The sequence below is a fragment of the Lagenorhynchus albirostris genome, chromosome 1, assembly GCF_949774975.1.
Source record: "Lagenorhynchus albirostris chromosome 1, mLagAlb1.1, whole genome shotgun sequence".
In the NCBI taxonomy this organism is placed as follows: domain Eukaryota; kingdom Metazoa; phylum Chordata; class Mammalia; order Artiodactyla; family Delphinidae; genus Lagenorhynchus; species Lagenorhynchus albirostris.
Window position 1 is genome coordinate 50,164,360 of NC_083095.1, and position 22,998 is coordinate 50,187,357.

A 22,998-nucleotide genomic window follows, 5' to 3' on the forward strand; every position below is an offset into this window, starting at 1 on the left:
GGGGGTGTGGGGCAAAGGAAGGATTACTTAAAAAAATGTTTTTTTCTTAAAGATAAAAGGCTTTCTGGACTTGATCTATACCTTGTCCTAAATGCCACACAAGCCTATTTTCTTTTTGGTGATATTTTTAGGGTGCTCATCTTTTCCCCTGAACCAGCCGTTTGTTAGGCCTAATAAGCAGTGGTCTTTGAGATCCTCTCCTCCCTGAATCCATCCCGCAATGAATCTCTAGAGCACTAAGTGTCTGTCTCCTCAGTAACAGCTGCTGAACTTGCCTGGTGTAATATATCAGCAGCTCGACTCTGTATCTGGGAAGAGAGCAATAATCATGTCAGCTGTCTCCCTCAGGGGAGCCTCCTGGTCTAAATCTGATTCTCATGTATCATTCTCAGACCAGCCTCTTTGAATCCTTAGAAGAACTATTAAAACCCAGCTAATGTTTTTAACTCTTATCTCTCTCAGCCCTCTACTCACCTTCTGAAATAGAAGGGATAAAAATATCTAGGCTTTATGTTCTTTCACTCACCTATAAATGAAGGCTTTTATGTTTTCAGTGGTCTGCTTTAGCAGACTTGTTATGTTTTATATCTGAAAATAGATTGGTCAAATCTAGTGTCTTTTACTGCTGTTAATATTCCTTGGAAAACACAATAGGTGGGCATAGTGAATTCTGTGTATAAATAGTTGCAGTGAATTCACTATGCAGATTTGATTACCACTCTTTTGTAGAAGCCTGAGGAAAACTCTTTAGACCAGTGGATTTCACATGGTAGAACTGAACCTTGGGGCTTGTGGGTTTTGGTGAATACCCTTGTCTCTGGGTGGAAAGGTGTGAATTTCAGTTACCAGTTTCATTACCAGGTAGTAGAAAAGGGCACACAACACTGTAGGCAGGTGCATTTGGGGACAAATTCAACCCAGTCACAGATGAGTTTCTTTCTGAAGATGGAGAAGCTGAACATATTCAGCAATTCCATTTGATTCCTGTAGCTCTTAAATGCAGGAAATTATCAGTAACAAAAAGAAAAGTGTAGAAGATATGTTTGATACCATTTATATGTTTATACTGTGTATGTATATGGATTGCACATGTAATGTGAAAATAAAAACAAACACGAGAGTGATAAACACCTAACTGAGGAGAGTGTTTATCTCCGGGGAGACAAGAGAATGGGATGCAGAGAGTTTGACAGGGGGCTTCTATCATATCTATAATGCTTATTTCTTAAGCTGTTTGGTAAAAAAAAATTGATGTTCATTATGTTATTCTCTGTACCTTGTTATATGCCTAGAATCTTAAATAATAATAATAATACAAAAAAATAATGTCAATAGACTTCCCACATTTTGAAGCCTAAGTCCTGTTTGCAACCAGTATAACACCATAAATGCCCTATCATTAATATTGGGGAAGAAGCATATTAGGTAGTTCTGGATAGTAAAAAAGAACCAAAGCAACACTTTTAGTGGAATGTTTAGCTCAAGATGGTGTCCTTTAGTTGCAGTAGCTACCAAAAGGGATCCAGTTGGACTTCTCATTGCCCAGCCAGAGTATCTTGGGCAATAACTTACCAATGAACATTAGATTGGAATGTAAAGTTATAACCTGTCAAATGTATGCATTAGGTATACAGACTTCTCATTATTAAATGATGATCTCTAAGGTTCCTAATTTTAGCTCTAAAGTCCTTTAATTTGTTCTGTGATTAATTTTGACATGGTAATCTAACAGTAGTTTGTATCTGTTAGCATTGTAAGGATGTAAAATATGACGACATATTTGCCAAGATCCCCTCTTTTTCCCACACTTCATTTTGAAAATATATTCTTGGGGGAATTCTGTAGTAAATTTTCAGACAAGATGTTTTCATTGTAAGTGATAGCTAAAGACTACACTACTGTGAAATGCAAGGGTAAAAGCCAAAAATCCTGCAATAAAGGTGATCTAGACCCTTTTGCAAAAAAGGGTTTCTCATTCTTGGTACTGTTGACGTTTGGGGCCAAATAATTCTTTATTGTGGGGGACTGTCCAGTTCACTGTAGAATGTTTAGCAGCATCCCTGGACTCTACCCACTAGATGCCAGCAGTACTCCCCTAGTATGACAACCAAAAATGTCTCCAGACGTTGCCAAATATCCTCTGGGGGCAAAGTCTCCCCTGTTTGAGAGCTACTAGTCTAGAGAATTTGGTAACCCTCACACTGCAAAATACTAATAAGAGAGTCTGGAGAAAATATAATAAAAATCCCTTGAAATACTTATAGCTGAGAGTGCAAGAAAATAAGGGCATCCCAGAAATGAAAACAGAGAGGAAATTGAATACCCAAGAACTAGGAGGAATTAGTGCTGATGCTGACTTGGAAAGGTAGGGAGGATTTTCTGATTTTGATGTAAATATAACTGAGTTTTGTTTTAATCTGTGATTTACAGACAATAAAATATGCAGATCTTGAGTGCTCAATGAAGTTTGGAAATTGTATAAACTCATGCATCCACCACACAAATCAAGATATAAAACATTAGGGACTTATATTTTAATTGCTACTCAAGTGCTGGAAAGGAAGCCTTGGGTCTGTAAAAGGTAAAAAGTTGGAACTGAGATCCCTTTGTAAAACCAGGGACTCTGGAGGGGCTGTACCCTCAGTGAAGAGGAAGTCTAGAAAAAAATCTCCTAAAAATCTAGAACCCTGGGCCTTCCCTCACAAGTACTTGGAGTTTTAATTTGTACCACTAGTTTGATCTAGGAACTTTAAGCTGAGAAATGGATCCTGCTTCAGACTAACACTTCTGCCTCTCACTCTCTCACTTTAAACAGATTAGAGTGAGTGAAAATCAGGGTAATTTGACCACAGACTGAATATGGTTGATACTAAGCAGTTAGTAGTTTTGTATTATTATTAAGAATCCTTTTAAGAGAAATATACATTGAAGTGAAATGATACGCCATCTGGGGTTTGCTTTAAAATAATCCAGTGGAGAGAGGTAGACAGAGTGGGGATATAGATGAAACAAGATTGGCTGTGTGTTGATTATTACTGAAACTGGGTAATACATACATGGGAGTTCCTTATACTGTTCATTTTACTTTTGTACATGTTTAATATTTTCCATTAAAAAAAAAGGTGTTCCTAGAATGGTTATTATACACCTGGAGTGTCTGACAGAAGCAAATATAAAACCTCTGTGGAGGGACATAATTTCAACCCAACGCCCCCTGCTGAATAGGAACTCACCAGCAAAAGTTCCAAAGCACTATAAGTGAGAGTAAGCAGATAGAATAAGTACTAGAATTAGACTCTAACAACTTTGGATAATAGTAATATTAGAAACCATAAAGTAAGTATGCTCCAATGAATTTTTTTAAAAAGGGAATGAAAAAAACTGAAAAAGAATAATAATTTAAAAAATACCCTAGGCAAATTTAGAAACCAAGTAATCAGAATTTCTAGAAATGAAAAATATAGTTCTTAAATTTTAAAACTCAAATGATTAAGTTAGACAGCTGGTTGGACCTCCCTTAAGAGAAAATTAGTAAATTGGAAGGTAAATCTGAAGAATTTAGAGAACAATGTTGTAAGCTAAAGATGCATCATGTGCAAATTAAGACATGGAGAAGATGAGAAGATTCTAGCCTACATCTCATAGGAGTTCCAGAGAAGTTGAGAAGAGGCAATACTTTGAAGAGAAGTAGTTGAGAATTTTCTGGAATGGACAAAAAGACATAAAATTCAAGATGTACAGTGAGTCCCATCTGAATTTAAAAACTAAATACAAGAATGTAAATAGATTATATAACTTCCAAATAGTAGAGGAAGAAAAAAGAATGTAGAAAACTCAGTAAGTCAAGAAAGGAGGTGGGAAAACTTCAGAAAAAGATCGGGTTAAATAGCATAAAATAATATAGTTGAAATCAAATATCAGAAATTATAATAAATGCAAATGTGTTAAGACAGAGATTATCAGGTTGGATTTTAAAAATCCACCTATGTGTTAGGCAAATGCTTATTCGAAGAAAGATGAGTCCTAGGTTCATTTTAGATAAAAGACACTTTAAGGTAAAAAATTATTGTTATAAATAAGGAGGGTCACTATAAATTTGTTGCATATGATAACAGAGCTAAGAAATACAGAGAACAAAAACTGACATAACTGGAAGCAGAAATCAAATCTATAATTGTGATGGGTGATTTTAAGACATGTCTGTTGATAGATGATAGCTCAAGCAGATAAAATATTAGGTTTGAGGGGAATTCCCTGGTTGTCCAGTGGTTAGGACTCGGTTCACTGCTGGGGTCCAGGTTCAATCCATGGTCGGGAAGCTAAGATCCCCTCAAGGCACTCGGCATGGCCAAAAAAAAAAAAAAATTAGATTTGAATAACACAATTAAAACACTTGATTTAGGGACTTCCCTGGCAGTCCAGTGGTTAAGACTCTGTGCTTCCAAGGAACTAACATCCCACGTGCCGTGCAGCATGGCCAAAAACTTAAAAGACCAACAAACAAAACCACTTGATTTAAGGGATGCATAGAACTCCCTCACCCCCATTATAGAATACTCATGTTTTTCAAGCCCTCACAGAACATTTACTAAGGCTCAAAATGATCTAAGCCCTAAACCAGTTTGTCAACAAAATTAAAAAACTGGGCATGGAAAAACCATGTTCTCTTGTTGCAATCCAGTTTGGTTGAATATTAATAACAAAAATACCCTTTCTTCACATTTGGAAATTAAGATGGAATGGTTGACTTGCCCTATATCACCACTCCCAATTTAAATATGCTCCTGTGAACTTCTGTTTTTAGATTAACAGTAGATCCCATGTGAGTTTTATAAAATACTAAATTGTCCTATTTGGAACTGTCCAAAGATGTCAGTTGTAGCCTGTCATAGCTGTTTTCTAGCCCACAGGATTATGCCTGCCACAGAATAATAAAGCAATAAATACAACACTTCTCAGAAGAATGAGTGCCGTTAGTTACATATTTACCTGTTGTTTCTAGACATATTTAAGGGTCTAGGCCTTGCATTTCTATTAAATTTAGCTACAAATATGGCAAAATATATGGCTACAAATAGCATTAAACAGTTAAATATAGCTAAATTCACAAATATTAAATTTTCTTAATCATTTGTTCTTTCAGTTATTAAAATAGAATTTAAAAGTATTGAGAGTTAAACAATTAAAATTTTCTATCCCTATTGAATACTTCCTATGAACACAAGTCTAGACAAGGGGGCAAAATAGGACTGTTTTATAAGATTCAGTTCTGGCCCTGAAGATGTTTATGGTTTATTTTACCTGAAATTTCAAAATTATAATATTCATCTCAAGCTGAGATATTCTGAGGGGGAATGCCTATATGTAATCATGCAAAGAAAAACCCTGAAATTTCATTAAGCGCTGAATAGGGAGCATGAAGAATTTGGTAATTTAAACATGTCATGTTAAATAGTTACTTTAGTTTGAACTAAAGTGAGTTTCTTAGAAAAAGTTAATCTTGTATATTTTTTTTACAGTTTGGATTATAGGTTTTGAATACTTGGGCAGGACTGTAGGGGATGTCGAGAACATAGTTGGTGTTTGTAAGAGGAATAAATAAATATAGACACATTTTTAACTGTAGTTAATCAGTACTAACTTCTATTTGCTTAGAAAGAGTAAGGAGAATATACTAACTAAACCTTCATGGAGAGGAAAGTTTTTATTTTGAACACTCAACATCAGTAGGTAGTCATGCCACTGTGTGTCCCCTGCATGTTGGCTTTCTGTGAGATAAAAGGAGAAGGACAAGAAAACTCATAGAGATGCTCACAACAGCAATAGGAGCATTATCCAAGAAAAGAGAGGAGAAATGCTGTTTTGATTGGTTGAGAGAAGCTACAAACACAGAATGTACAAAATAGACCACACACTGGCTAATAGGCTGTTATGTATCCTTACCCTAAGAAATTTCAGCTTCAGTCCCATTCTGCCTCTTTGTGCTGTATTTTTTACGGTACGCGGGCCTCTCACTGTTGTGGCCTCTCCTGTTGCGGAGCACAGGCTCCAGACGCGCAGGCTCAGGGGCCATGGCTCACGGGCCCAGCAGCTCCGCAGCATGTGGGATCTTCCCGGACCGGGGCACGAACCTGTGTTCCCTGCATCGGCAGGCGGACTCTCAACCACTGCGCCACCAGGGAAGCCCTTTGTATCTGATTCTTCCTTGGAAATCCTTATAGCTCAGAAATCTCCTGTCCAGATTCCCTGCAGCCTTCTATATTACAGGTTACTTTTATTACAGAATCTTTCACCCCTGTTGTTGTAATTCTTATTTATCTCTCTACAGATGAACTGTATAGCTATGTAACTTCAGGCAAGTTACTTAATCTCTCTATTTTCTTTGCTGTTAAATATAAGCTATAAACATATCAGCCTCTTAGAGTTGTTGTGAGGATTAAATGAGAGAATTCCTAGCATGGAGTAAGCACTTGGTAAAAAAATAGCTATTATTATCATGATCTCTCCTCAGCCAGGCTGAGGTCTTAGAGGGCAGTGCTCTCGTATTGTTCTTTGTATCTTCCTCAAGTGCTTATCTGCATCTGCCCAGAATCAATAAAAAGTGTTTAATATTGTTGCCTGATTTCTTGAGTCTTGCTGGTGTGTATAAGGCAACTGTTTGCAAACTGGGTTTTCTTAAGCAGTTTCAGTGGAGGCGCTTTTGGACTCCAAAATTATTTTATCCAGATTTTATCTGTAAACTTTATTTTTAAAACTAAAAAAAAAAAATCTAATTTGTAAACTCAAATGTTGTAAAACAGAACTTTTAACGTTAAAGGCTCTTACTGTATTAACATGCTGTTAATTCATTTTTGTGCATTTCCTTTAATTAAGAGTGTGTCATTTCTCTTTAATTAATTGAAGGTTATCCTGATATTAAATGCTAAACAGTTAAAAATCAAAACAAACTACAAAGCCAGCATTTGCTGCCATTTGCAAATATTTTTTCCATAACTTTTAATAGTGTACAACCAAAACATAAAAATACTTAGAATTCTGTAGCGCATGTAGGAATGTAGCTGACACACATAATTCTTGCTTTCTTTACTTTGTATTATCTTGCTTTCTATTCTAGTGATTGATTGTATAATAAATTCATTTTGTAAATTTAAATAAAAATACATCTATTCTAATTAAATATGGATTTATCTGCTACTTTTGGAAAGAACCCATTTGTGTATTTTAGGGTAAGGATATATGCTTGACAGGCTACAACTGGCAGCCTTTGGCTAAACACAAACCTATTGGGTTTTCACATAATTGTGCATTTAGAAGAATAAAGACTTTATTGCTTTAAGAATACTTTGAAACCACTGACACGTATGTAAAGTGTCCTGTCGCTTCTAGTCAGATGACTACCACTCTTGCTTTTGCAGAGGTCCAGCTGGAGTAAGAGCCCAAGCCCTGGATAGAGATGGAAATCTCGTAGAAGATTTTGTATATGATGGAGGAGTTGGGGATATTGGAAATCGCATTCTTCATGTGAGAAATGCACCTTCCCCTGCTGCCACTTCTTCCCTTGCAATTTCTGGAATGATTGCAGATGAAGTACAACAGAGATTTAAATTGTAAATAATGAAAGGAGCTAGGTATGCATTTTAATCTCCACATTCAGCAACAAGAATGTACTAACTACATTCTTTAAGTTTCATTTAAGAAAAATGGTTTAAAATGTCATTTTAGATAACCACTGAATTTTTTAAATTATGTAATGTGGAAATAATGATTTTTTAAAGTCCACGCTCTTTAAAAAGGTACAGTTGTATCTGTCCTGAATTCTTGACTTTGTTAATGACCTGTCCTCACCAACCATGATCTAGAGATTTGGCTTTTTTGGAATTTCTGGGAACTATAGCATGAAAAATTGATTATTCCCCTAACTTTTTGACTTTATAATATCTAAGCTTTTTTGTCTTTCCTAGACAAGAAAATATATTGTAGGTTGCAAACCTTTTAATTTTGAAGAGTCATAGAAAAGCTCACATCATTTAGAACAACAGTATTTGTATTTGGGAATTTAAAAATTGTTGATTCAAATACATGAAATTTCACATTTTGAAGTAGTTTGAATAAGATTCTGTCTTATCTACATTTGTAAGAAATAACTTTGCAAAAGAAACTCAAAGCATCTATTATTCCCAGTTTCTTTATAATTCACTTGGTCTGGTGTCATCCTAAATCTAAACAGCAGTCCACAATGAGTATTTTGCTTACTCTTCAGTCTTCTGTGGTTGAGAAACTAAAAGAACTTAGAATCCTGACACTGACATACAGAACTTTGTAATTTAAAATAGTATTTATCTCTTATATCTCTGTTCTTCAGTCATACCAAGGTTCTCAGATGTTGGCCAAGATCACTAATGATTCATGCCTACTTGACTTTTCCAGAATCCTATAAACCTTTATGAGGATATTTCTTCATTTGGGGGAAATACCTAATTTTGAGGCATTCACTTTTGTACACCGCAAAAGTGCCTTACAATCGTGTATTTCATGAGTATTTTAAATTGTTTAAAGTGCCATACTGTATACTATGTACTATATATATACGTGTGTGTGTGGTATCTGTTGAAATGATTCTTGCAATACAGAATGTTGGAAAATAGAAATATAAATGAAAATATGGTATAACGTGGGGAAACTTATTGCAGAACCACCATTTAGGTGAGAAATTTTCATCCATTCCCTCACATATGCTGTCTCTGGATTAATCTTCCAGTCTTCATTTTTTCTTTCCTCTCATCTCTCCAAAACTGTGTGAAGGATGAGTCAGAAAGATGAGCATTTTGGTTGATAGCAAAACTTACCAGTTTTCTTCCTTTTCACTTTAAGCCAATGATTACATTGATTGAGCTACCTCATCAATTAATTTGAAAGGCTACACATCATCAGCTCATGTTACAGAATAGCGCATCTCAGGTGAATAGATTAGACAGTTCTTCAGCACTTGGGATGAGAATACTGAAAGCAGTTGGAAAGTATTCACAGAGGAAACAAGCCCTAATGGTTCTTCATAACAACTGATTCTTCCAAGGAATGTGATACACAGGGTATTTTCTGTTTCATTGCAAGACTATTAAGAGATGGAAAATATTACAATTCTCTATTTCATTAACAGTAAGATTGCATATACACTAAGCTGTGAAAGACTGAAGTTATAAAAATAACTACCCTAATTAAAGCAACCCCCATTCCATTTGGGTCTTTACTATACCCCAAAAAATACAAGTGAAAAAATGATTGAAAGCATTTTGAATGTGTAGATTATTCTATTTGTAAAACGTTTTTATTTATGTCAATAGAGTTTTGTTGTGGAATAATGCTATAATATTTAAAAGTTTTGTGTATTTCTAAGAGAGAAGAATTGTATATTAATATTAAAAATATTTTAATGAGCTTTGGTGTTGTGAACATAAATTTTAGTTTCATAAAAACTCTGATTCAGTACTTACCTGGGAGGGGATATACCATGATCATGAAGGTGGTTTTCCCAGGGTGCAGCTCATGCATTGCACTCCGGATGTGCTGACCCCTGCAATTTCCCCAAATGTGGGAAACTTGGCTGCATGATTTGTGGTATTGGGGAACTGTGTTTGCGCTTTCCCCTGTTTTTTTCTGTTTTAACAGTAGAGATCCTTCAAGACCGTTTTCTAGGGGTCCAGTGGTTTGTGTTTATCTAATACTGAAGAGAACCTTTAGTGTGTCATCCATTTAATGTGGGTACTGGATGGTGGTTAATATGACACAGGGATATGGAGAAATAAGGATTTTTTTAAAACTCTGATTCATATAAATTTTGAGCTATCAATAGGCTTTAAATAGCAGCCAATCAAAAGAAAAAAGCTTGTATTTGTGTATAATGTAAAAATGAGGTAGAGTAGTTTATATTTTGGGTAAAAAGTGGAACACTAGGGACTTCCCTGGTGGCGCAGTGGTTAAGAATCTGCCTGCCAATGCAGGGGACACAGGTTCGATCCCTAGTCCCGGGAGATCCCACATGCTGCGGAGCAACTAAGCCCGTGAGCTGCAACCACTGAAGCCCACGCGCCTGGAGCCCATGCTCCGCAACAAGAGAAGCCACCGCAATGAGAAGCATGAGCACCGCAACGAAGTGTGACCCCCACTCGCTGCAGCTAGAGAAAGCCTGCGTGCAGCGATGAAGACCCCACACAGCCAAAAAAAAAAAAGTGGAGCACTTTCCTACTTACAAAAAATGGCTTTCCATTTGGTAGTGGTAGCAATATCTGGCTGACTTCAGTGTCATCCTCATACCCAGAGTACCAGGGAACATTATTTCTGTTCCATAGTAGAATGTGTATAACATACCAATACACAGTGCTTTTTCCATGGAGAGGAGGGCAATAAGTAAATCTTTTGGAACTTCATACAAAATTATTGTTCCTCTTGGGAAGACATTTTTGGTATGCCACCTCTTACACGGGGTTGGGGTTCTGGGCATGAGCCTCCCATATGGGTTATAGGGCAAATGATCTATCTGAGTGCCTGCTCCAATTTCTTTCCAGCAGGTGGACTGTTAAGAGGACCAGAGTTAGCTACAGCAACGGACCATGAAAGTGAGTGACAACAACATTTATTGTTTCCTGTGGCATTGCTTTGGTTTGCTACTGACTGGCAGCACTTGTAGCTTTAAATAAATGGAGGAAGTAGGAGAGAGTAAATGCGAGAAAAGTTAAGTCCTTCTTGAAAATGTTTTTCAGTGAGAGAATTTTTTTTTTTTTTTTTTTTTGCTGTACGCAGGCCTCTCACTCTTGTGGCCTCTCCCGTTGCGGAGCACAGGCTCCGGACGCGCAGGCTCAGCGGCCATGGCTCACGGGCCTAGCCGCTCCGCGGCATGTGGGATCTTCCCAGACCAGGGCACGAACCTGTGTCCCCTGCATCGGCAGGCGGACTCTCTACCACTGCGCCACCAGGGAAGCCCTGAGAGAATTTTAGTGGTAAAATTTTTACTGCCTTTTAAAATTTGAAATGTGCTTGGGTCATTCAACTTATCTCCTTAAAGCCATTCTAAATTCTAAAAAGACAAGTAAAATTAGAATGAGGTATCACCTCACACCGGTCAGAATGGCCATCACCAAAAAGTCTACAAATAACAAATGCAGGAGAGGGTGTGGAGAAATAGGAACCCTCCTACACTGTTGGTGGGAATGTAAACTGGTGCAGCCACTATGGAGAACAGTATGGAGGTTCCTTAAAAAACTAAAAATAGAGCTACTATATGATCCAGCAACCCTACTCCTGGGCATATATCCAGAGAAAACCATAATTCGAAAAGATACATGCACCCCAATGTTCAATGCAGCACTATTTACAATAGCCAAGAGATGGAAGCAACCTAAATGTCCACCAACAGAAAAATGGATAAAGAAGATGTCGTATATATATACAATGGAATGTTAGCCATAAAAAAGAATGAAATAATGCCATTTGCAACAACATGGATGGACCTAGAGATTATCACACTAAGTGAAGTAAGCCAGACAGAGAAAGACAAATATCATATGATACCGCTTATATGTGGAATCTAAAAGAAAAACAAAAAAGACACAAATGAACTTACTTCCAAAACAGAAAGAGACAGAGACAGAAAACAAACTTATGGTTACTAAAGGGGAAAGGGTGTGGGGGGAGGGATAAATTGGGAGACTGGGATTAACATATACACATTACTATGTATAAAATAGATAACCTACAAGGACCTACTGTATAGCACAGGGAACTGTACTCAATATTATGTAATAATGTATAAGGGAAAATAATCTTAAAAAGCATATATGTGTGTGTGTGTGTGTGTGTGTGTGTGTGTGTGTGTGTGTGTGTGTGTGTGTACAACTGAATCGCCGTGCTGGACAACTGAAACTTATACGACATTGTAAATGAACTATACTTCAATAAAAAATTTTAAAAATAAATTCTAAAGACAAGTAAAATTATTATCAAATTCTTAGTATGATAGCATATTAATTTTAACTCAAATTTATGATTGAGTTTTTGTTATATATCCATAGGCCCTCTCTCTCATGGTATCAGTGTGTTTAATACTTCTATTTTTCAACACTTGAAGCGTGTGTTTCTAATGAGGTTGGAGTTTTTCATTTAAAAAAACAGCTTTTAATTAATGTTTTGAATAAGTACAACATTCATATAGTTGAAAATTCAAAAGTCATAAAGAAGTACACAGTGGCAAGTCTCCCTCTCTCCTCTAGCCTCCCAGTTCTTATCCCTGAGGCAACAAAACTTATCAATATCTTGTGCAGCCTTGCAGAAATATTTATATATAATAAAATACTGTCTCCATTTTTTTTTACACAGTGGTAGCATACTCTGCATACTGTATTATACATCCTGCTCTTTTCGCTTTGTGGTGTATCTTGGAGAATGTTCAAGTGGCCTGAACACAGTGGCCTGGTTCTTTTTAGATGACTTTATAGGTTCCATTCTCTGGATTTATTATTTGTTGAACCAGTCCCTTTATTCCTACTGATGATTATTTAAATTGTTTATTTCTAGGGTGTTTTTTTGTTGTTGTTTTGCTGTAACAAACAATACCGTAATGAATAATACTGTGCAAAGTCATTTCACATATGAGCAAGTATACCTATAGGACATATTCTTAGAATTTATCGGGTCAAAGGATATATGCCTTTGCAACTTGGATGTTGTCAAGTTGCCCTTGATGGAGATTGAACCAATTTACCAATCTCACCAATAATCTATCAGAGTACCGGTTTCCCCATATTCTCACCAACATAGTATATAATCAAACTTTCTGATCTGTGCTATTCTAATAGGTGAAAAATGATAACAGTATTATTTAAATTTGCGATTTTTGTAATATGAGGTTGTGCATCTTCAATATGTTTGAGACATTTATATTTCCTTTTCATATCCTTTATCTTTTTTTTCTTATTAAGTTTTAGTCTTATTAATTTGCAGGAATTCCTTTAGATGTTAGGGAGATTAACTGTGTAGGAAATGAGTTGCGAATATTTTTTCCAGTTTGTTATTTGCCTTTTGGCTTAGCTTGTGGTGTTTTTCTTTGGTATACATTTTAAAAAATAGAATTTATCAATCTACATTTTATATCATAGTAGAAAGGTCTTTGTACTCCAAAGTTATAAACAGATTATTTTATGGTTTTATTTTTTACATTTAAATATTTGACACATCTTGGCTTTAGCCTAGTGTAGAGTATACAGTATTGATCCAACATGTTTTTCTAGGTGGCCCATTTGTCTGGTTGGGAAACTTTTTACTGGTGTCATTCTTGGATTATCTTCCACATGCACGTGGATCACATTTCTGTTTGCCTAGCCCACAGATCACAACTCAGATGCCTGTAGAGACTAGGCAGGTTACATAAAAGGGTGAAGAGTGCCAGCTGGGGAGTATAGCCAACTGGAAACGGGATGGCATATTTTTCTAAAGAGGCAGCCACTACCCCACTGCCTGCTGATTATTCCCTTGCAGGAAGCATCAGGGCCCAGTGTTGCCAGATCTTTGTCAAGAGAAGCTGAAAATCCAGATTTTTATATGAAATCTCTTAATTTTAAAATATTAACAACAGTTTAAAAAATTTAAATATAGCTTTGGTTAAACAAAATGTGCCTTCAGACCTGATTTGACCCAGAGAAGGCTTCTAACCTCCTTAGCCAAGAATGAAACTTCCCATTAACAACTTTACTCTCCTACAAGAAAATACAATCACAGTCCAGTAGTTTGACAGCCTAGCAGTTTATAGCTGGAGTTCAGGAAGAGACAGAAAAGTAAAGACACTCTATATAAGCCAAGATCTTTGCCCTCACTGATGGAAAGATTGGAGAGATACAAGCATTTCCCTGTCTTACCTTTATCCCAAGTATTGTACGTGGCAATGTGGGTGTGGCCATTTATTTTATATGTGTATATATATATATATATATATATATATTTTTTTTTTTAAGTACGCGGGCCTCTCACCGCTGTGGCCTCTCCCGCTGCGGAGCATAGGCTCCGGACGCGCAGGCCCAGCGGCCACGGCTCATGGGCCCAGCCGCTCCGCGGCACGCAGGATCCTCCGGGACTGGGGCACGAACCCACGTCCCCTGCATTGGCAGGCGGACCCTCAACCACTGCGCCACCAGGGAAGCCCTAGAGATATTTTTTTAATTGAAGTATTTCTGATTTACAATATTAGTTTCATGTGTACAATGATTCAATATTTCATGTGTACAATGATTCAATATTTTTTATATATTATGCTCCACTTAAACTTATTACAAAACACTGGCTATATTTCCCCGTGCTGTACAATATATCCTTGTTGCTTATCTATTAGAAAAGATTCTTGATTCAGTGGATTAGATACTTGGATTAGAAAAATGGTTGAGTGGATACTAAATTTTCCAACTCTGCCATTATGATTTTGCCAAAATGACAAAATGGTGCTTGTTTTAAGGTAGGATAATTGCTCTGCTACTGATCTGGAACTGAAGCGTGGCACAGACTTTTTTTTGGCAACCTGTTCTTCCTTTCCCTTCCTCACTGCTAGTGGCTGGGAACAATGTACTGTAATTCATGTATGTTCTCAGCGTCTTTAGTGGGATGAAATTTATGTTAATGATAAAGTTTCCAGAGTCTTCAACTCAGGAAAGCTTAAGGTCTGGGGATCTTTTTTGGGCTGCTAATGAGTATGGCTGGCCCCCAAGGGCAGATCCGGGTTTTGTGGCGCCTGACACCTCCACACCGCCACAGTTTGGAGGGCACCATTAAGAAAACAATGCAAAAATATGGGAAGTTTTACCAAAACGGTATGAAATTTTTGTGAACACATAGGGGCTCATGCAAGTGAAAGACCTTTAAGTTCAAGCTTGATTAACGTTGCCATCTGCCTTTTTTGGCCCTACTGTGTGCTAAGGGCTTCCCACTCCTCACTTCCTTCAGTCCCCACAGCACCAAGCTATGAAATTGTTACATATACAGAATAGCCATGTAAACACAAATACATTAAATATCTTGTCCAGCCGGAAAGCCCCTTTCTCTACAAATCCCTATACTGCTTCCCATGACGGAGTCCTGGGGCTCGAGGAGTGGCATCGAGTCAGGATTGTCTCGGGAAGATCGAGAGGAGGGAGAGTGTGTGTAAAACGCAGTCAGTGAGTTGCGGAGTCTGTCTGGAACGTGCACCCAGCAAGCGCCCAGGAGACGCGCACTCCTGCGAGGAGGCCTCCGCTCCCGGCCAGCCCCTTTGCCCTCTCCGCGGCGCGCATGCTCCGTGCGGGGCTGCTCCAGCTACACGGGATAATGAGCGCGGGGCGGAGGGGGCTGGCCGAGCCGCGCTTGCTGGGACCCGGAGCTTGGCGGCGGCCCTGAGGCGCTGTGCGCGGCTGCTGAAGGGGCGGCGGCGGTGGTGGTGGCCAACGCTGTGCGCACCAGTGTGGCTCTCTCGCCCGACGCGCGCGCCCGGTCTGTCCCCAGGGCCCTCTGGAGGTGACTCGGGTGGGCCGGGCAGGGCGGCGTTGCCGGTTGGGAGGGCGGAGATGAGGCGATGAGGAGACAAGCCGCCGCCGCCGCCGCTCTCTGCTTGCCGCGGCCGTAGCGGGAGTCCGAGGAGGGGAGAGGCCAGCTGTACCCCCGTCGGGTTGCGAACCCAGACAAAGGAGGAGGAGCCGCCCGAGAAGCGGGCCAGCGCCGCCGGGAAAGGAGGCCACCGCTTCGGTCGCAGCCGGGGGCCGTCCGGGTTCACGGGCCGCCGCGCTTCCTCTGCGGACTCTGCACTAGGCGAGGCCGCGGGGCCGAGGAAGCCGCCCCCGGAGCCCCCGCCCGCCCGCCGGCGCCGCCTCCGAGCCGCCTCGGCCGTAGCCGCGGCCCGGGCAGGAGGAGGCGGCGGCGGCCGGCGAGGCGAGGCGGCCCGCGCCCTGTCTGTCAGGCCACCGGCCCGGCCCGTTTCGGCCCGCTGGCCGCCCCCGATGCGGAGGCGCTGCCGCCGGGGCCATGCAGCAGGCGCCGCAGCCGTACGAGTTCTTCAGCGAAGAGAACAGTCCGAAATGGCGGGGACTGTTGGTCTCGGCCCTGCGGAAGGTCAGTGCTGGTGCCCGTGCGGCCGCGGGGCCCCCAGGGAGGTGCCGGGGCAGAGGCGGGAGGCAGGCAGGCGGGCGGGGCGCGCGGGCCGCGGCCCCTCGGACGCTCTTACGGGGAGCTACACGCCCTCCCCGCGCTCGGGGCCCGCAGGCCCAGCACTTTCTCTCCGGCCGGCGATGGGGGCGCGTGATTGCCTGCTGCGTCCAAAAGGACGTTTTCTCAAGTTCTTGCTTGGCCCCGGAAGGAAGGTTTTGTTATGATCATAAAACTGGATTTCACGTTGCAGTCATTTCGTCAGGCGACTTCCGCCGTTGACCAATTTGTTGTCCTCAGGCTGGATTCGGGCAAGAGAAAGTCCCGCTGGTATTTAGACAGTTTCTAAAACAAAAGCACATTTCTAGCCTGTGTAATTACTTTTAATTAAGTTCCTTGGGGCTGTTCCCTTAGTCGATTTGCTCGTGAAGGGTGTCCACTCACCTAAGAGGTGGTGACTTTTTTTTTTGTAAGATGGATGTGTTTCTCGAGAAATGTCAGTGAGCCATGATATTGCTTTGAACAATTCTTGAGGTCAACTTAAAGTGCCTCCTCCCTTCCTGCAAAAGGCGTCCCCCCTGTTTACGAGAGATTTCCCTTGTAGAATTCGGTCAGTTTCTTCACTGAGTGCAGTTTAGCACTTAGAATCATTTTAAGGGGACGAAAAAGGAGCAGCTCATAAAAATCTTTTAAGTTTGGGTGCATCACTAGGGTGCATCTCTCCTGTAGATGGTGTGAGTTTTCGTCTGCATTTAGGTAATAATCATACTATCATTTTTATAATAAAACCTTTTGTAAGGTCAAGGCATTTAAAGAGTGTAAATGGGTGCAGGAGAAGATACCATACCTACTGAGCGTGGGTTTTCCTTGCCAGTGATTCAAACTTAGTCCCTTCTACCTTTTGTGGAAAATAACCAAGAATAAATTTTAAAATAATAAAGAAAGAATAAACATTAATTTAAAAGGCTGCCCTTGGAAAATAAATCTTCATACGTTAAATTTCTACAAGTGAAAGGAAGTAGTATATTAAATTAAAAACATTTTCCTCATTCATTCAGAGTTTTAGATTTGCCATTATTTTCATAATTCTTATGAAGAGATACTGCCTCCCTTGGGCCAAACACCAGCTAGTATCTTTTTAAAGAATTTGGTGGAGGTGGCTAGGAGCAGCTAGACAATTATCATTTCACAGGTATATTAGGTGTTAAAAGTATTAAATTGACCTTCCTTTTGTGGGCAGCCCGATTCTATAAGGAGAGGGAAAGAAATGGAAAGTGTGCTGAGTGGTGATAATGAAAAGCAAAGGGGGAAATGCTTAGATAGTAATTAAATCTTCCACCACATAGAAAGAAGTGTTGAGTACGGTTATCAGGTAGGCCTGTATTGTTGGCAGTGTGAAGTAGGTCTCCACCTACTAGTATTTTCTGGTAGCAAATAGAATTTGATTATGTGTTGCATAACTTATTCAGTAGGTAGCTTTGACCCTAATAATCCGTCATGCACAAATACAGATTTGTATCTTCAGGTTAGCCTGGAAACAAAGCCAGCATTAGCATCCAATCCTAGTCCATTGCTTTGAGTCTGGTATTTTGCATTTATGTGTTGTGCTTGTTTTCTTGGAACTCAGATGCCTTGTAGATCTCTATTTTCTTATTCCACAGTTCTTGTACATCCTTTGCTTATGGAATAAATACAGCAAAGAAAATCTGGTCTTTTGAGGTGAATTCAAGAAGCAGTTTCTATTTAACTTATTAGTTTACTGTTATTCTAGAATTGAGGTATATTCCTATGGAAGACACTTTTTATGTTTTTGGAAAGTTTTTGGAGTTCATAATTCAGATTATGTTCAGTTTTGTGGTATTTGTGGTATTGCAACATGTAGGTTTGTAGTGCTTGCTAAGAGTTTTAGTTCTTGAAGAGCTCAAGGTTCACTCTTTGAAGGATGAGTTAAATTCTGGTCTATACTTGCCACCCTTGTCTTTGTACACTGAGAATTCCTACCACTTATGGGGAGGCTCTGTCTTCACATTCAAGGCATCTAGAATTTGGTTTCCTTCTACCAGCTGACCAGATTGTTACAAAGACTGCTAGGATTAATAGTAGATGCAGCAATAGTATTAGACTACTAAGATTTTTCTCCTCCAGTTGGTGTTGCCATCAAACATGTGTACGCTAGTTTCATTTAACATTTATTGAACACATTTTAGGTACTTGGCACCAAGCTGGATCCTAAGAATACAAACATGAATAAAAGTAAAGGCCTTGCTCTAAAGGTGTTTACCACCTAGACTGAAAATTATAAACTTTGAGGTTTTGGTTTATGTAAATGAGATAGCAGTTATGAGCTCAAGGTTTTGTAAGGAATATCTCTGTGTTTGAAAAGAACAAGGTTGTTTAATTAACTCTGTGAGGTTAGTTCACTTGGGCATCTTGATGGAACCTCCAAAACTGTTAAAATATAATTTTCAGAAAGGTAAAGTCACAACTCTCATACCAATGTGAACGAACATGTATCAGTAATTTTGATTCAATTTACTACTTAATGAGGGAACTCATGAGATCTTAGAACCACTTCAAATGAAAATTGGAGGAGGTAGGTATTTATAGGCAACTTAATAAAAGAATATTAAAGTAAGATTTTGGGGTTGGACACAAAATTTGTTAATGTCCTACAAGAACATAAGCAGTAAATTTGGGATTGTCTTTCCTGCTGATTAGGTTTTGCATCTGTACCAGACAAAAATCTCTAAGTTAATCTGATCAATTTGTAAAAGAGCCCAGTCAGTAGAAAGTAATCAAAGGTTCAAGCGTAGCTTGAACTGTGCTGAAGAACACCTAGTTATCTCTTTTGCTTATTTTCAAGTTTTGGCTGATTTTTCTGGAAACCAAAAAATACATATATTTGACCAAGTTACTATTACTGACTGAAAACGCAAGGGATTTTTTTAAACCAGCATTAAATATTCATTTCACTATGTAGAAGAAACACGAGCATTGAGAAATAGATTTAAGAAAAAATAATTTTGAAAATAGAAATGTGTGGTTCTTTAACTTTTTGTTTTGTTGTGCTGCTGTTCTTTAACTGTTAAAACAGAACTTCACCTAGGACATTTAAGTACATACAGAACTACAAAGGGTAAAGTAGAGCTAAATGACACTGCTAATGGATAATACATGCATTGTTAACATTACTGCTAAATTATGTATCTTTCCTAAAAGAGCCAGAGACATAAATGCCTTCATCACTATTCCCCGAGAAGATTGAAGCTATCATATTACTCGGAGGAAAAAAGAGTGTGGGATATATTTGTAAATGCAGCTTATTACCTGTGTCTTTGAAATGCCTGTGGTACTTTGTGCATGTGCTATTCGATTGTATGCTGAGAAAAATCAGTGTAGGCATTCTATATGTGGGAAACATGCCTTAAAATCATTTTAGCAGGTATTTTAGTCCCTGGTATTTCCGTGGTAGATGCCTTTTCTGTAAGGCCTTATTCACCAGGCTAGCCAAGGAAGAGAAAATGTGTGTCGTTATTATCTGTAGTTACAAATGTCACAGAGAACTAGAAAGAATTGGTAGAGTTACCTTGTTCCTGAGTCTAATTTCATTCAGGTTAAATATTGACCTCCCACCTCAACCATTATAGTTTGCTCTTAGATATCTGTTAAAATTCAAGAGGTGTGAATGTTTGAGTTAATTAATAGCAGTCTGTGGCGGGGTGGGGGGGTGGGGGAAGAAGGTTGAGGGTTTTGATTCAGAACTGCTTTTGTGAAATCTGAAAGAGTCTGGTGTTTATGCCTTTGTACTAATATCTCTTGGAACTATTTTAGAAGATTGTGCTGGATCTTTCCTGGGGCCCAGAAGAAAAGCCTGGGGGTCCTTTGAGAAAATGAAATTGGTGTTACTGATACAAGAAGGTCAAGGAAGGCTTCTTTAAGGAAGTGACATTCATGCTGAGCTCTGGAGGATATATTCAGATATTTATTGAGTGCCTCCTGTGTGCCAGGTGCTGTTCTTGGTACTGAGGTTGTAGCAAGGCCTTGGTCTCATAAAGCTTCCATTCTAAATGGCTGTGGCAGAGAGGCCTGGGAGAGGCAGACAGTAAAGAAGTTAATTATCTGAAAGATCAATAGGAATTAACAAAACAAAGAAAGGGGAGAAAGGATTTGAGCCCTAGGGAAAGGTAGGAACATGACTTGATTTAAAGAACCAAGACCAAGTGAAAAGGAGATGAGGACTTCCCTGGTGGCGCAGTGGTTAAGAATCCGCCTGCCAATGCAGGGGACATGGGTTCGAGCCCTGGTCCGGGAAGGTCCCACATGCCGCGGAGCACCTAAGCCTGTGTGCCACAACTACCAAGCCTTTGCCCTAGAGTCTGCAAGCCACAGCTACTGAGCCTGTGTGCCACAACTACTGAAGCCCGTGCACCTAGAGCCCATGCTCCACAACAAGAGACGCCACCACAATGAGAAGCCTGCGCATCACAACAAGCCTGCGTGCAGCAACGAAGACCCAACACAGCCCAAAGTAAATAAATAAATTTATTTTTTTTAAAAAAAGGAGATGAGCTAGTTGAGAGACTCTAGTGTAGACCCAGGTTAAGGTCTTTACCTGTGAATAGGAAGGCCTATAGGGTTATTTATGTGACAAATTAATTAGATGAACTTGATCAAACTTGCTTCTTTGAAAAGATCACTCCAACTAAAAGGAATAGGAGAAACTATGATTTTTGTGACATGAGGCCTGTTCTGGATTTCCTAAAGCCACTGAATATAACAGTAGAACTCTAGGGAGTCATTTGGAATTATTCCAAACTAATAATGACCCAGACTGACCCAAGGGGTTCAGCCAGAACTGGATGAGCATTAGGAATGCGTTTTAGCTTGCTGCATTTAGCTTCGTCTCAGCCATGATTTAGTAGTCTTCTTCTATTTTCAGGTTAATTTTGGTATGGTATATTTGGAGCAATAATATTCCATTAAAGTGTTTTATGCTGAGTATCCAAAGCATTACTTGTGTTACCACTTGACATAAATCAAGTGTATATCTTTTTATTAACCATGGCCTTTCTTTCAAGGGATCAGTAGTTTGATTATATCCTCTGTTAGCCTGCATATTCGAATCAGGAAGGAATTTTAATGGAAGTAATGGATTTAGCATTGTCTCATGGAATCATGTTAAAAATTAACAACCTAAAATTCTTTTCTTTTTTTACATAAGAACATATAGTAAGTAGAAAGCTTTTGAAATGTGTAAAGTGTTATACACTTTACATTTTAATGTGTAAGCAACACAATGAAAATAACATCAAGATCTAGATATGAGCACTACTATGATCTCCTCCAAGTAAAGTTTTCATTACCCCAGTTTTCTTCATTAAGACACTTTGTAAACTCAAATACTACTTCTTACTTACATAGCACTTTGTAATTTTTTTTTTTTTTTTTGCCGTACGCGGGCCTCTCACTGTTGTGGCGTCTCCCGTTGCGGAGCACAGGCTCCGGACGCGCAGGCTCAGCGGCCATGGCTCACGGGCCCAGCCGCTCCGCAGCATGTGGGATCTTCCCGGACCGGGGCACAAACCTGTGTCCCCTGCATGGGCAGGCAGACTCTCAACCACTGCGCCACCAGGGAAGCCTCTGGTAATTTTTTCTTAATTGACCCATTAGCAGCATTTAATAGTTTATCTCTTCCTCCTTTTTGAAATCTTTTCCTCATTTGGCTTCCAGGACACCAAACGCTGCTGGTTTTCTCTCTCTCTGACTACTCCTCCTAGTTCTTCTCCTTTGTTGATGTCCTCATCTTCCCATCTACATCATCCTGACCTCCCTGGAGCTTAGTCTTTGGACTCCTGTTTCTATTTACAGTAGATTTCTTGGAGATCCCACCCAGCCTCATTGCTTCACATTTCATCTCTATCTGATGGTTTCCAATTTATAATTCTGGCTCAGGTGTCTCTCCTGAGTTTGGATATCCAGTTTCTTTCTTAACACTTCCACAAAGATGCGTGATAGGCATCTCAACTAATACTGAGCTCTTTCTCTTCCCCTGAAAACTTGCTCCTTTTGTAACATTTCCAACATTAGTAAATGGCTACTCCATCATTCTAGTTGCTCAAAATATTGAGTTATTCTTGAATCCTGTCTTTCTTTTATAAACCATATCTAATCTGTCAGCAAATCCTTTTAGCTCTACTTCACACTATAGCAATATTCAGTCACCATTTCTCACTCTTCCACTTCTACCACCTGGGAACACTCTGGGAGTATCAAAGTAGCCTCTTAACTGGTCTCCTCTCTTCTACCCTTGCCCCATTCAGCCTTTTCTCAACACAATAGAGATAAGTGGGATCATGTCACTCCTTTGCTCAAACCTTGTTCAGTGCTTCTCAGAATAAAAGTCGAAGTCCTCCCAGTGGCCTGCTAGGCCCTCTGCAGTCTGGTATTTCCCCCGCTTCTCCTTTTACCTCACTGACCTCATTTACTACTGACCTTTTTTTGCTCTACTCGTGCACCACACTGGCTTCCTCATACCTCCAACACATAGACATGTTCTAGTCAGGGCTTTTGTATTGTACTTGGAGTTTCTTCTGCCTAGAACAACCTTCCTGCAGATAAAAACATGAGTGGCCCTTTTACCTCCTGTAAGTCTTCAGACAAACATCATCTTGAAGAGGCCTTCTCTTGCAGCCTATCTTCACCTCCTGCTTCCTGGACATTCATATGTAAATGTTCACAGCATGTCCCAATCCAAGCTTATTATCATCTTCCCTAAACTTAACGTCTCCAGTATAAATGATACAGTACTCAGTTCTCAAGCCAGAAACCTAGGAACCTAGGCATCATCTG

The 22,998-nt window shown here is 39.5% G+C and overlaps 2 protein-coding genes and 1 non-coding gene across 7 annotated transcripts in view; all 3 read left to right on the plus strand.

Moving 5' to 3' along the window:
* Positions 1 to 11,933, plus strand: part of L2HGDH (L-2-hydroxyglutarate dehydrogenase) — a 52,877-nt gene extending 40,944 nt beyond the window's left edge. For 4 of the 5 annotated variants that reach the window (XM_060142796.1, XM_060142820.1, XM_060142813.1 and 1 more), the window contains one exon: positions 7,416 to 9,395. In XM_060142796.1, the coding sequence (XP_059998779.1) occupies positions 7,416 to 7,611 (196 nt within the window). In that variant the 3' untranslated portion in view covers positions 7,612 to 9,395. Of the gene's footprint in view, positions 1 to 7,415; positions 9,396 to 10,562 lie in introns of those variants that run through there. The other variant, XM_060142804.1, reaches the window with a different exon arrangement.
* LOC132504556 (U1 spliceosomal RNA) lies at positions 9,484 to 9,647 on the plus strand. The gene has a single exon (XR_009534948.1). It is a non-coding gene; the product is annotated as a U1 spliceosomal RNA (small nuclear RNA).
* Positions 11,934 to 15,956: 4,023 nt separating the features above from the next.
* SOS2 (SOS Ras/Rho guanine nucleotide exchange factor 2) overlaps positions 15,957 to 22,998 on the plus strand; it is a 100,114-nt gene continuing 93,072 nt past the window's right edge. The window contains exon 1 of the mRNA XM_060142866.1: positions 15,957 to 16,116. Within this exon, the coding sequence (XP_059998849.1) occupies positions 16,030 to 16,116 (87 nt within the window). The 5' untranslated portion in view covers positions 15,957 to 16,029. The remainder of the gene's footprint in view (positions 16,117 to 22,998) is intronic.